The sequence below is a fragment of the Hemitrygon akajei genome, unplaced genomic scaffold (assembly GCF_048418815.1).
Source record: "Hemitrygon akajei unplaced genomic scaffold, sHemAka1.3 Scf000163, whole genome shotgun sequence".
In the NCBI taxonomy this organism is placed as follows: Eukaryota; Metazoa; Chordata; class Chondrichthyes; order Myliobatiformes; family Dasyatidae; genus Hemitrygon; species Hemitrygon akajei.
Window position 1 is genome coordinate 1,021,653 of NW_027332049.1, and position 15,153 is coordinate 1,036,805.

The 15,153-nt window shown below is 45.0% G+C and overlaps 1 protein-coding gene across 1 annotated transcript; it reads left to right on the forward strand.

Annotated features, from left to right (window-relative positions):
- Nucleotides 1-3,386: 3,386 nt before the first annotated feature.
- On the forward strand, nt 3,387-12,793 carry LOC140724116 (uncharacterized). The gene is made up of 2 exons (XM_073038600.1): nt 3,387-3,436; nt 9,112-12,793. The coding sequence occupies exon 2, from the start codon at nt 9,435-9,437 to the stop codon at nt 10,806-10,808; it is 1,374 nt and encodes a 457-aa protein (XP_072894701.1). The 5' UTR covers nt 3,387-3,436; nt 9,112-9,434; the 3' UTR covers nt 10,809-12,793.
- The last annotated feature ends 2,360 nt before the right edge of the window (nt 12,794-15,153 follow it).

Here is a 15,153-nt window from a genome sequence, read left to right on the forward strand (position 1 = left end):
TCAGGGAGCGATGAACTTGGAGTCTGAGATCCCTCTGATCATCAACACTGTTCAGGGGTTTGCATTTAACAGTGTACTGTCTCGTACACTCGACCTACCGAGCTGCCAAGATGATCATCACTGATCAAATCTCACTGAGATTTCTCAGGTCCTGTTGAATTTATTGCCAAGTGCGCAAGTACGGGAAGGTACAGGTACAGAGAAACACTGACTTGTGGCAGCATCACAGGCAAGTACATTCGGATAACACACGGAACACAGGTTATACGATTCTCTGTCAGTAACAATCTATAAATATGCTTTATGTCATTAACTGTATATCACATACATTGTGTCATGATCAATATTAAAATGTGCAATAACAGACTTGAAAATGTTCAAATTGGTTCCTGTTTCCATTCCTCCTATAATCCACAACCAGCTCCTTTGTTTTTGTCACAATGAGGGAGAGGTTGTTTTCTTGACACCACAGTGTCGAGGTGATGACTTCTTCTCTGTCGGCTGTCTCGTTATTATTTGAGATTAGGTCAATCAATGTAGTGTCAGCAAATTTAATTATCAGATTGGAGCTGTGAGGGGTGACACAAGTCATGGTGCACAGAGTAAAGGAGGGGGCCAAGGAGACAACTTTGTGGGGTATGTGTGCTGAGGGTCAGAGAGACAGAGGTGAGGGAGCCCACTCTTACCAACTGCCGGCGATCTGACAGGAATTCCAGGATCCAGCTACACAAGGCAGGGTGAAGGCCGAGGTCTCTGAGCTTCTTGTCGATACTTCACGCCTTCGTATGGCTACAGCTCTGCCTATGACTGCAAGGAACTGCAGAGAACTTTGGAGAACAGAGAACATCAGAGAATCAAGCCTCCCCTCCATGGACTCTTCCTACACTTCCCCTGCCTCGGAAAAGCAGGCCATGTACTCAAAGATCCCCACAACTTGGACATTCTTGCTGCAAACCGACTCCCCCATCGGAGACGAGATACAAAAGCCTTAAGGCGCGAACCAGGTTTAAGGAGGGCATTCCGTCCGCGGCTATAAGCCAAATCAATGGTCTCTAGTCCGATAAAATAGACTGGACCTCACAATGTAACTCGATGTGACCCTGTACCATATGTCTATCTACACTGCACTTTCTCATTCAGTGTCCAAAACCATGTATCTGTAGGTCTATCAGCTGACCCACTCTGTATCTCATCAGCCGTCCATCAAATAACACCGCCCTCGGTCACCATGGCGACCCATGAGCTGCTCGTTGCTCTTTCTCTGTAAAAAACTCACAAGCAGGCAGTGTCCTTGTATATTCAAAACAAGCTTGCAGAGAAACCATAACTCACTCTCCCCCCCTCTCTCTCTCTCTCTCTCTCTCTCTCTCTCTCTCTCTCTCTCTCTCTCTCTCTCTCTCTCTCTCTCTCTCTCTCTGCCCCCCTCTCTCTCTCTTCTCCCTCCCCCCCTCCCCTTAATAACAATGTGTCCGGTTTTGAACAACAACTCTCTCTCACTTTTCGAAAACACAGTTCATAGGGGTGATTCAGGACCCCGTCACACATAATAATCAGAAAGTCTCTAGTCGCAGCCGTGTAAATTAAATGTGATCTCAGTAGGTGTGTGGCGCATGCTCAGAATGAGAAGGAGACAGCCAAACTGAGCCAGGTCACAGACTGATGAAGGGGAGGAATGATCCATTTTGATACAGAGACGGAAGCAGAGTGTTTGATATTGTGTCTGATGCCGGAACTGTGGCCAGTTAGAAGATGAAGTCTTGTTCCTCCAAATTGTTTTGAGCTGTGACGGTATTTTTATCAGAAGACACCATGGAGACTAAAATTATCTGAGTTGAAATGTTGTCCTTCTCCCACTGACGTGCTTTGTAATGTTTTAACAGTGTAGAAAAGTCAAAGGATTTGTGTATGGGAATCACAAACACAACAGCTCGTTAGTTCCGCTGTATCTGTCAGCGTTGACAGCAGTGAGATGTCATTGACTGGCTCTCATTTTGGGAGGGATTCAATCGGCCATCGCAGATACACCAACAGCTTCGCACTGGGAAGCGACCGTTCACCTGCTCCGTGTGTGTGAAGAGACTCATTCAGTTAACCCACCTTGTGATGCTCCGGTGAGTTCACAGTAAATAGAGGCCACATTTCTGTCCGGAGTGAGCAAAGAGTTTTACTCAATCATCCCAGCTGCGGCAACACCAGCAACTTCACATCAGGGAGGAAGTTCAAATCAGCTCCGTGTTAAATGTTTAACCTTCACGGTGACTGAAGGCAGCTGCAGGTTCATGAGGGACGGTTACTGTCTTATCCGTTGATTCGTTCCGAAATTCACTTCGAAATATCACCAGGTGACAGTGACAGGAATATCGTCTTCAAGTGGTTACCATAGAACACCCCGATTCCAGGTAAGGGCCAACAGAAGTGATACCACAGGATACTCCAGCAAATTCTCACAAATGGATTATACGAAGTGACAGTCACACATATCCGTTGTGCACGGCGTGCCGATGATCAACCCGATTTTCTGGGTATGGAAGAGTTCCAACCCACAGCAGTGACAAGCTGAAGTTCCAACAGCTTCTCCTTCTCCTTCTCCCTCTCCCTCTAAGTCTGCCACAGCTAGTGTCTGACGTCACAGTCCCGCCTCACTCAGGCACTTAAAGGGACACTCACAGTAAAAGAACCTGCGGTCTCGCAACACAATGCACCTCTAACGTCTGATAGTAGACTCGCCAGTGAATCTTCCATGGTGCAGAGTCAGAAACCAAAGAGTTACCAGCCTGAGTCAGGGCTTTGGGGCTCCAGAGAGAGATGGGGCCTGGAGTTCACGAGGAGGAGGAGGAATCAAACCAGCAGGCTATGGCTACAAAACAAAGATCGGAAACATTTGGAAACAGGTTGTCCGGAAAAAGGTGGTTAATTTCTGCAAAATACTGGTGGAAATCAACAGATCAGGCAGCAAATGTGGAGAGGAATAAATAGACAACGTTTAGGCCGACTCCCTTCAGCATGTCTAGACTGTGTACTCCTCTGCTTCGCTGCTGCCTGAACTGCAGAGTTTCTCCTGCAGTTTGTGTGTGTGCGTCTCTGGTTTTCCAGCAAAAGAAAAATCTCTTGTGTTTTCAATCTGCATTTGTAAGAAGGATCTACTTTCGCATTAGACACTGGGAAGGGTTGCTGATATTAAGTGCATTGTTTATGGTAGCTGCTTTCTGCGTTAAAAGAGCTGCTGAGTTTTCTACACAAAAACAAAACTGAGGTCTGGATATGGAACCGGTGCTTGCAGAAACTTTTAATGGCACCGTGATTACCCAGAATGTTCTGCGTTACAATTTTCGCTGTCGCTGAAGCACCGACCGAACGCGCAGGCGTCAGGGATGCAGATGGTTACAAATATCGCGCATGCGCGCAGTACAGAAAGGCCTCGAGGAATCGGCTCCAGGTAAGAGATGGTTTGCGCTGGTTTTTTCAACACCGAATTCGGGGTAATTGCTGTGACGTTCGGACACCGTGCCCTGAAATCCCGGGATAGTCCTGTTCTCGTCCCCCTCTCTCTCAGCCTCACGATCCGTACACGGGCCCCGGGGAGCTTCCGGCTGATGAGGGAATGGGAACCGATAGATCTCTCAGACAGAGCTGAGCTCCAGCTATCTAAATGCAAGGATTAGGAACTCGGAGAAAGGGAACAACATCTTTTACACCACCAGTTGAGAAAATCACCTTTGTTTTACCTACAATCACAAACCAGAGAAAATGTGCAGAAATTGAAAATCCAAGCAACACACACAAAATGCTGGAGGAACTCAGCATTAGTACTCTTTTCCATAGATGCTGCCTGGCCTGCTGAGTTCCTCCAGTATTTTATGTGTGTTGCTTGTTCTACCTCTTCTTCTGGATTTTCCTACCCGTGAGAACGTGTTTTGACCCATTCTCTCTGGGTACATAATGATATCAAACACCTTTGCCCCGGGCATCAAGTAGCTTTCACATCACAAATGTGCCAGACTCCAGTGAGACAGACTAGTGCCCTTCCCTTCACATTCATTGGCATTGCTGTCAGTGAGTTCGCCACCGTCAGGATTCAGGGTTCAAGGGAAATATTTATGTACAATACAGAAACTGGTGTTACCTGTGAGTATTGTGGCGATGCAGAAGTTGCTGGAGAATTTGCAAGTAGGAGTAAGTGCAGTAATCTGACTTTTTAAAGCATCATTTAGCAAGCAAATCAGACATGGATGATGTGAAAAAGCTGGAGTGAGAAAATCCTTCATAACCCACTACAGGCCTGCTACATAGGTTGTGTGAGAGTGCAGATGAACTTGATCAAACCCAAAAGATATCAAAGTTCTTATTAACAGTGATTACAGTCCAACAGTCCACTCTCTCAACCCCAGATCCATTGATGTCAATAGGGGTTAGCCTGTCTCCATTCCTTCTGTCGTCCACAACCAGTTCCCTTGTTTTTGTGACTTTGAGCGAGAGTTTGGTTTCTTGACACCAGTCAGATGTTGTTCAGACCTCAGATGGAGTCAGCAATCAAATGGTTGAGCATGGTGCGATGAATGTGCTGAGCTGTGTATATCACAATGCAAGAAGCATCGTAGGAAAGCCAGATGAGCTCAGGACAGGGAATTATGATATTGTAGCCATTACTGGGACTTGGTTGCACGTAAGAGTCTGAGGGATTTAGAGGAACAAATGTGTGGAGAGATTGCAGACTGTGCCAAGAAATAAATGTTGATATGGTAAGCGATTTTCACTTTCTAAATATTGACTGTGTCTCCCATACTGTAAAAGGAATAGCTGGGGTAGAATTTTTCAAATGTGTCCTTATTCAGTCCATAGAATTCCTAAAGTAGAAGTGTGCAATAAGTTATTAGGAAATGATCCAGGGCTAGTGACAGAAATTAGTGTATGGGACCACTTTGTATCTAGTGATCATAATGCCATGAGATTGTAAGTAAATATGGAAAAAGAGAGGTCTGGAACAGAGGCTGGGGTTCTAAATTGGAGACAGGACAATTTGGATGTTATCAGAAAAGATCTGAGAAGTGTGGACTGGGTCAGGAAGTTTTCTGTCGAAGGAGTACTTGGGAAATGGGCGTCCTTCAGCAGTGGAATTCTGAATCTGTGGAGTTTGTATGAGCTTGCCAAGTTAAAAGTTGAAAGTGAACTGGTGCAGGGAACATTGGTTTTCAGACAGACAGACATACTTTTTTGATCCCAAGGGAAATTGGGTTTCATTACTGTTGCACCAACTGAGAATAGTGAAGAAATATAGCAAAATAAAGCCATAAATAATTAAATAATAATAAGTAAATTATGCCAAGTGAAAATAAGTCTAGGACCACGCTATTGGCTCAGGGTGTCTGACACTCCGAGGGAGGAGTTGTAAAGTTTGATGGCCACTGGCAGGAATGACTTCCCATGATGCTCAGTGTTGCATCTCGGTGGAATGAGTCTCTGGATGAATGTACTCCTGTGCCTAACCAGTACATTATGGAGTGGATGGGAGACATTGTCCAAGATGGCATGCAACTTGGACAGCATCCTCTTTTCAGACACCAACGTCAGAGAGTCCAGTTCCACCCCCACAGCATCACTGGCCTTACAATTGAGTTTGTTGATTCTGTTGGTGTCTGCTACCCTCAGCCTGCTCCCTCCACTTCTTCATCCAGGTCATTTATAAAAATCAAAGAGTAAGGGTCCAAACAGATACCTGAGGCACTCCACTGGTCACCAACCTCCATGCAGAATATGACCCGTCTACAACCACTTGTGTGATTCATTGAAACATCCAATCCTTTGGTACCTCCCCCTGTCACCAAGCATGATTTAATTATCTGCTCGGAACCCCGATAATTTCTGCACTTGCCTCACGCAGGATCCAAGGGAGCACCTTGTCATGCCCTGGAGATTTATCCACCCTCATCAGCCTCAGGATAACAAACATCTCCGCTTCTTTAATCTGTACAGGGTCCACGATTTTAATGCAGCTTTTCCACTCTCACATAGATCCTGTGTCCATCTCCTGAGTAATTGAGATGATAAAAGTATTTAAGATCTCCTCCATCTGCTTTGGTTCCACACGTGGATTGCCATTCTGGTCTTGCAGAGGACCAACTTTGCTCTTAAATTCTTCAATTCTTTTGCTCTTAATCTATCTCTAGAATCCCTGAAGATTATCCTTCATCTTTTCTGTGAGGGCATCCTCATTCATGCCTTCTTTTAGCAATCCTGATTTATTTCTTATGTCAAACAACACACACAAAATGCTGGTGGAACACAGCTGGCCAGGCAGCATCTATAGGGAGAAGCGCTGTCGACGTTTCGGGCCAAGACATTTCGTCAGGACTTTCTTATGTGTTCTCTTGCATTCCTTAAACTCCGTTAGAACCTACTTGCTATCCCTGTTAGTGCTTCACCAGGTTCACAATATCTCTTGAAAACCAAGGTTCCCTACAGTTTCTATCTTTACCTTTTATTCTGACACGTTGTACTTTCAAAATTTCACTTTGAAGGCCTCCCATTTACCAAGCACACCTTTGCCATAAAGCAGCCTGTCCCAGTCCACAGTTGCCAGATCCTAGTGTCATAATTCCAGGTGTTGATCCATTCCCTGAACACATCCACCTTTCCTATCATGCTCCTTGCATTGAGATATACAGGGCTCAGCACATTCACTGCACCATGCTCAACGTTTTTCATTCCTGACCTTGTCTGAGGTCTGAACAACACCTGTCTCCACAACACCTCCACTATCTGTTCTGTTATTCAGGCATCCATTCCCCCTGAGACGTTAGTTTAACCCCCCCTTACCCCCACCCCCCACCATGCAGCTCTATCACCCCTTTGGTTTTCATCTCCCAGATCAATAAAAAGGAGGTGCATACAGGCAGATAGGAACAAATGGGATACTTATGAGATACAGGAAATTCAAGTGAACACTGATGAAAGAAGGGATGAGGTTGCCCCAGCAGACAAGGTGAAGGAGAATCCTCATGGATTCTGCAGATATGTTAAGTGCAAAAAGATTCCAAGGGGAAAAAATTAATCCTGTGGAAGATCAGAATGGTAATACATATGAGGTAACAAAATAGATGAGGGAGATTATTTTTTTGCATCCCTATTTACACAGGAAACAGACACAGGGTCTATAGAAGTGAGGCAAAGCAGCATCAACTTCATGGACACTGTACAGATTACAGAGGTGGAGGTGTTTGTTGTCCTGAGGCAAATTAGCGTGGATAAATCCCCAGGGCTTGACAGGTTGTTCCCTGGGACTCTGCGGAAGACAAGTGTAGACATTGTCGGGGCACAAGCACAGATATTTAAATTATCCTTAGTGACAGGTGAGGTACTGGAGGATTGGCAGACAGGCAGCATGGCTTTGTGCATAGTAGGTCATGTCTAACCAATCTTATAGAGTCTCTGGAGGAAGTTATCAGGAAAGTGGATGAAGGCAAGGCAGTGGATGTTGTCTACATGGACTTCGGCAAGGCACTTGACAATGTCTCATATGGGAGGTTGGTCAAGAAGGTTCAGTCACTCAGCATTCAAGATGCGATAGTAAATTGGACAAGACACTGTCTTTGGGAGAAGCCAGAGTGTGATAGCAGATGGTTGCCTCTCTGACCAGAGGCCTGTGACTAATGGTTGCCACAGGGATCAGTGCTGGATCTGTTGTTGTTTGTCATCTATATCAGTAATCTGGATGTGAACATGGTTTGCTGGATCAGCAAATTTGTGGATGACACTAAGATTGGGTGTGTAGTGGACAGTGAGGAAGACTACCATGGCTTGCAGTGTGAACTGGACCAGCTGGAAAAATGGGTTCAGAAATGGAAAACGGAATTTAATGCAGACAAGTGTGAGGGGTTACACTTTGGTAGGACCTACCAGTATAGGTCTTACACAGTGACTGGTCGGGCATGGAGGAGTGTTGTAAAGGAAAGGGATCTGGGAATACAGGTCAATATTTCACTGAAAGTGGTGTCACAGTTCGATAGGGATGGAAAGAAAGATTTTGGCACATTGGCCTTCATGAACCAAAGTGGTGAGTACAGGATATGGATGATATGTTGACTTTGTACAAGGCATTGGTGAGGCCTAATTTGGAGTATTGTGTGCAATGTTGGTCACCAACCTACAGGAAAAATTTAAAAGAGGTTGAAAGAGTTCAGAGAAAATTCAGAACGATGTTGCCGGGTCTAGAGGACTTGGGTTTTACGATTGAACAGGTCAGGACGTTATTCCTTGGAACACAGAAGACTGAGGGGAGATTTGATGGAGGTATACCAAAATTATGAGGGGTATAGATAGGGTAAATGCAAGCTGGCTTTTACCACTGAGATGGGGTGGGACTACAACCAGAGGCCATGGGTTAAGGGTGCAAGGTGAAATGTTAAGGGGAACACGAGGGGAAATTTCTTGACGCAATGGGTCATCCGTGTGTGGAATGAGCAGACAGCCCAACTGGTGCGTGCAAGCTCAGTTTCAACATTTAAGAGGTTTGGATGGATGGCAGGTGTATGGGAGTGGGCAGTTTAGATAGTTCAACACAAATCAGATGGGCCAAAAGGTCTGTTTCTGTGTTGTATTTCTCTTTGACTGTGACAAGAACCTGAAATAATACTAATATTTGCTCTAATTCCTTTTAGCAGCTGTGCAGACAGACCAACCATACATCTGAGTAGGAGATATTTACATGGCGTTAAAACTGTGGCACTTTAAATTAACAGTACATAAAAGAAAATCCCAGCTGCACGTCAACAAAGGCTATTTGCGTGAGAGTATTTCAGTTACTGTGGGGCCAGGCACCCATACAGCTCAGTGGGAACAGGGAATAATACCAATGGAGAGAGTCAAACTGAGCCAGGTCACAGATTGGAGATGGCAGAATTGCCCCATTCTTGTACAGACAGGAAGAGCATCAGAGACTTTGGTGGTCATTCCAGATACCAGCAACTGTGCCAAGTTAGAAGATGATTTCTCTCTCCAATTTGGGTTGAACTTCACTGTAACAGTGTGATATCAGATCACACCTCAGCAACTAAAGTGATCTCATCTGAAATGTTGTCCTTCCCCCACTGATGGATTTTGTAAATCTTTTTACAGGTTAAAAATGACAAGGAATTTGTCTACGGGAATCTCAAACAAAACACGCCAGTTTTGCTGTCTCAGTCCAGATATTTAAGAAGTGGAGCAAGGGATTCACTCAATCATCCTTCCTGCTCAGACTGTGGGGAGGGATTCACTCAGTCATCTGAACGACTGGCACACCTGTTATTTTACAAGGGGAGAGGCCATTCACCTGCGCAGACAATGGGAATGGATTCAGTTGGTCATCTCAAATGAAGGTACATCAGCAAGTTCACATTGGGCAGACGCTGGACATCTGCTGAATTTGTGGGGAAGGATTCTCTCGGTCATTTAACCTAATGGCTCACCAGCGAGTTCACACTGGGGAGCGGCCGTTCACCTGCTCGGACTATGGGAAGGGATTCACTGAATCATCTAAATTGAAGGTACATCAACGAGTTCATTCTGGGGAGAGGCCATTCACCTGCTCAGACTGTGGGAAGGGATTCACTCGGTCATCTCACCTACTGCTACATCAGTTTGTTCACACAGCAGAGAGGGATTTCACCTGCTCAGAATGTGGGAAGAGATTCACTCACTCTTCCACCCTACAGAGACACCAGTCAGTTCACACCAGGGAGAGGCCATTCACCTGCTCAGTCTGTGGGAAGAGATTTACTCAGTCATCCCACCTACAGAGACACCAGCAAGTTCACACTGGGGAGAAGCCTTTCACCTGCTCAAACTGTGGGAAGAGATTCACACAGTCATCCACCCTACAGAGACACCAGTCAATTCACACTGGGGAGTGGCGGTTCACCTGCTCAGAATGTGGGAAGGGATTCACACAGTTATCCAAACTACTGGCACACCAGTCAGTTCACAGTGGGGAGTGGCCATTCACCTGCTCAGACTGTGGGAAGGGATTCACTCGGTCATCTGATCTGCTGACACACGAGCGAGTTCACACCGGGGAGAGGCCATTCACCTGCTGTGAATGTGGGAAGGGATTCGCTCGGTCATCTGATCTACAGATACACCAGCGAGTTCACACTGGGGAGAGGCCGTTTACCTGCTCAGTCTGTGGGAAGGGATTCCATCAATCTTCCAACCTCCATAGACACCAGCAATTTCACACTGGGGTGAAGCAGTTCACCTGCTCATTCTGTGGGAAGGGATTCAGTCGGTCATCCTCCCTATTGGCACACCAGTCAGTTCACACTGGGGTGTGGCCATTCACCTGCTCAGAATGTGGGAAAGGATTCACTCAATCATCTGAACTACTGGTACACCAGTCAGTTCACAGTGGGGAGTGGCCGTTCACCTGCTCAGAATGTGGGAAGGGATTCACTCAGTCATCCAACTTACAGAGACACCAGTCAGTTCACACTGGGGAGAAGCCGTTCACCTGCTGTGAATGTGGGAAGGGATTTGCTCGGTTATCCGATCTACAGATACACCAGCGAGTTCACACCGGGGAGAGACCATTCACCTGCTCAGTCTGTGGGAAGGGGTTCCATCAATCATCCAACCTTCATAGACACCAGCGAGTTCACACTGGGGTGAAGCCGTTCACCTGCTCAGACTGTGGAAAGGGATTCACTCGGTCATCCTCACTATTGGCACACCAGCGAGTTCACACTGGGGAGAGGCCGTTCACCTGCTGTGAATGTGGGAAAGGATTCACTCGGTCATCTCATCTGCTGGCACACCAGCGAGTTCACAGTGGGTAGAGACCGTTCACCTGCTCAGAACGTGGGAAGGGATTCACTCGGTCATCCAATCTACAAAGACACCAGCAAGTTCACTTTGGGTAAAGGACGATCTCCTGCTGAGACATTGGGAAGAGTTTTTTTCAGCCATCTCCATCAAATGTGCATCATTGGGTTCACACTGGGGAGAGGCTGTTTACCTGCTGCGAATGTGAGAATGGATTCACTCAGTTATCTAACCTTGTGACACACTACCGGGTTCACACTGGGGAGAAAGTTTCAATGAGCTGCATGCTGGATATTTGTCCATCACCGTTGCTGAATGCAATTTCGAGAGTGACTGTTGGTGCTGAACTCTGCAATTATTGCTGCTGCTCACCACACCCAGTTCTGCACCCTGGTCACTGGGCATGGGAGGAGTTTCTTCTGCTGCACCTTCACCTTTAATGGGACTGGATCAGTGACAAATCAATCAGTTCTATTTTAAACTCTGTCTCCGGTACTTAGTGCATTTATAACACACCTAGTATACAGTAGAGAGTCAACTCAGCCCAGCTGGACCCTGCCAGTGATTCAGTCCCATGACAGTCTATTTCAATCCTCCCCTTTTGTTCATCTCTCACTCTCACTCTGGTGATGGGTACAAATAGTCATCATCTGTGGGTGAAGAGGTTTCCCTTGAATTTTCTGCAGACTGAAGAAGTCGAGCTGATTGCAGTTCTGTCTGTGATGTTCTTCCCCCCTCAAATCTCTGGGCTGAGGAAGAATGACATTGGTAGTTAACCTCCTTAATCAGGACTAATTTCCACATTACGGGTCATTTTCCCTGCTTCTAAAGGGTTGTTAGAGAACATCACTGTCCTCAAAAGTCTGAAGTGAAGGCAGAATGGGAGATCATCAGTTGGATGTTCAACGGAGCAGGGTCAGACACCAGAGGTGGGTCTGCACAGGGCAGAGTTTGGGGCTCTGGGCAATGGTCGGGGTAAGAACGTATGATGAGGAGAAGGGTATCAGCAGCGGGGCGTGGCAACAAATGTCAGAGTAACAACATTTGGAAGCTGATTGACAGAGACGATCAGTTGATTGTCTGACTGATGACACAAACAATGCCTGTGGTGAGGTTCTCCACAGGTTGAGGAACATGTGTGTGTTGGGAATGGTTTTGTCTATTGAGGGAGTTGTTCCTGCTTGTTTATCCTGCAATATGATATCCGGATGGTTATTATGGACTGTCCTATTTGAAAAAATGTATTGATTATCATATAATTTGTAAGATCTTGACTCTAAAACTGGGTCAGGCTTGAATTTATGGTGCCTTCATTCAGTTATGGAGGGCATTCATGAGTTTTTATTTTTAAACAATGTTTTGGTGAATGGTATTTGTTTGTATTTCATGTATTTTTTGTTTTTTTCCCCTTTTGTTGAACACCTTGTCCTGTATTTCTGAAAGGAACCCCTCTGTTTCTGGGAAGAGGTCTCCAACTCTCAGTGGAGTGCTCGATGCTTCCTTGTCACCATCTCATCTGCTCAGATTGTCGGGATGTCTCCCATGGAGGGTCATACTCATTCCACTGGTTAATGTTTTCTTCCAGAGTGGTGATTTATTTTTCTGATTTGGCCTCTCATTTAAGTTTTCTGGTCTGTATTTCAAATCAGATTTGCATATACAAACATGGAGTGCTGAATCCTGTTCATTTTTGATGAAAATATATGTTTAGAAGTTTTATCTGACTGTTGTCTGATTTTTTTCATGTGTGTTGTTCCTCTTCCGCCTTGTATCCAAGGTAGTGTTAATCTAAATGTGTCACTCCTGATGAAGGGTTTCAGCCCGAAACATCGTCACTACCTCCTCCCATAGATGCTGTCTGGCCTGCTGAGTTCTGCCAGCATTTTGTGTTTTTATTTATTTCCAGCATCTGCAGATTCACCCGTATCTGAGTGTGAATAGACTTTTCTAAAGTTCTTATTTATCTTTGTAAATTCTACTGATTGAAATGGGACCAAGATATTTTTATTAAAAAAGTGAAAGTGTTTATTGCCTTTGTTGTATTTGTTAACTATTGAGCTCTGTTTGGCAGAATTTTTAAGTCTTGAACTATATTCTGTCAAAGGCTTTCCCTGTTTCACACTACTTTCTATTGTCTTTGCTTGTTGGTATTCCAGATATTTGGGTATCAAGAGTCTCGATAAAGGGTCTTGGCCCGAAATGTCGATTCCCATCCATAGATGTTGCCTGACATGCTGAGCTCCTCCAGCACTTTGTGTGTAGTTCTCTAGATTTCCAGCATCTGCGGGTCCTCTTGTTTCACAGATAATTATATGTTTCTTGAAAGAACAAGCTGGTAGTGGGGTTGTGTGGCTGTGTTGGTAAAATATTAAATAAAATCATTAGAAAGAGGTGGCATAGTGTTGGCAGGTGTAGAATCTGTGGGTAGAATAAAGGAACTGCAAATGTAAAAAAAAAGTCCCTAATGGGAATTGTATAGAGACCTCCGAACAGTAGCAAGTATGTGGTCCACAAGTTACAATGGGAGATAGAAAATGCGTGCCAAAAGGGCAATGATACAATAGTCATGGGGGACTGTCATGCAGGTGATTAGGAAAATTAGGATGGTGTTGGTTTCAAGAGGAGGAATTCCTAGAATGCCCACAGGATGCTTTTTAGAGCAGCTCGTGGTTGAGCCTACTTGGGGATCAGCTATTCTGGATTGGGTGTTGTAATGATCTGGAAATTCTCAGGGCACTTAAGTTCAAAGAACACTTAGGGGCAAGTGATCTTAATGTGATCAAATTTACCCTGACATAAGAGAATGAGAAGTTAAAGTCAGATGTGGTATTCAGAGAATTAGAGAGACTTGAGAGAAAAAATGGTCAACATTGATTTGAGAAGAACGCAGGCAAGGATGAAAACAGAGCAGCAATGGCTGGAATTTCTGGAAGTAATTCGGAAGGCACAGGATATACACAGTGGCATGCTGAAGTTTGGGCATCCCTGGTCAAAGTTTCTGTTACTGTGAATAGTTAAGTGAGTAAAAGATGACCTGATTTCCAGAAGGCATAAAGTTAAAGATGACACATCTCTTTAATGGTTTAAGCAAGATTGCTTTTCTTATTTCCATCTTTTACAGTTTCAAAATAACAAAAAAGGAAAAGGGCCAGAAGCAAATGTTTGGGCACTCTCATGGTCAGTACTTAGTAACACCCTCTTAGCGAGTTTTATAGTGTGTAAGTGCTTTCTGTAGCCAGCTAAGTGTCTTTCAATTCGTTTTTGTGAATTTCTGGGTTCAGTTATTAGCAGCAAAACACTGACAGCAGAAATTACAGATCAAAATATTATAAGAGTCACAGAGCCCAGCAGTACCAAAACAGGCCCTTCGGCCCTTCTAGTCAATGCTGACCTGTTTTTGGTTGTTACTGCCTGGTTCCAACTATCTGCCCCAGAGCCTACATACACCTCCCATCCATGTCCTCACTCAAATTTCTCTTTCGTGTCTAAATCGAACCCACATCCAACACTTCCACTGGCAGCTCATTCCACTCTGACCAAACTGTGAGTGAAGAATTCCCCTTCAGGTTCCCCGAAAATAATTCACTTTCACCCTGAACTGATGTCCAACGTCAGGGTGAGAGGGCAGACAGTAAGGGCAGGGGGTGGTCAAGTGCGGAGAGGGAAACAGAGCGGAGAATTTATACTTAATATCTTCCAGAAAAACTAATTGTTTGAACTTACTGGCTATAACCCTACTATCCATGTCCTGTACGTTCTCAACCTAATTTTTGATCTAGATGACAAGTAGCAATGTTCAAAGTTCAAATTACATTTTATTATCAGTGTACACATTTGTCACCACATACGACCCTGAGATTTTTTTTTCCTACAGGAACACTTGGCAAATCTATAGAATAGTAACAGGATGACACGATGAAAGATCAAGTAGAGCATAGAATTCAACAAACTGTGCAAATGAAAATATAATTAAATATCAATGAATAATGAAAGCAATGGGTGTAACCCTGGGGAACCTCACTAGGCCCGGGCCTTGAGTCCAATAAACAGCCTCTCACCATCACTCTCTGCTTCCTACCATCAAGCCAACTGTGCATCCCGTTAGCCAGCTCTCCCTGGATCCCGTGTGATCTAACTTTCCACAGCAACTTCCCATGCTGAACCTTAGCAGAGGCCTCATTGATGCCCATATCGGCCTCGATCCTGGGACAGAGGTGTCACAGATCAGAATGCACAGATTTAAGCAGAGGATGAAGAGGTTTAGAGGGATCTGAGGAAGAGATTTTTCACTCAGAGGGTAGTTGAAATCTGGAACGCACTGTCCGAGGTGGTGATGGAGGCAGGTCCCTTCACAACATT

Excerpts from the sequence above, each read along its gene's own strand:
- LOC140724116 (XM_073038600.1), top strand. The coding sequence starts at position 9,435 with ATGGCTCACCAGCGAGTTCACACTGGGGAGCGGCCGTTCACCTGCTCG.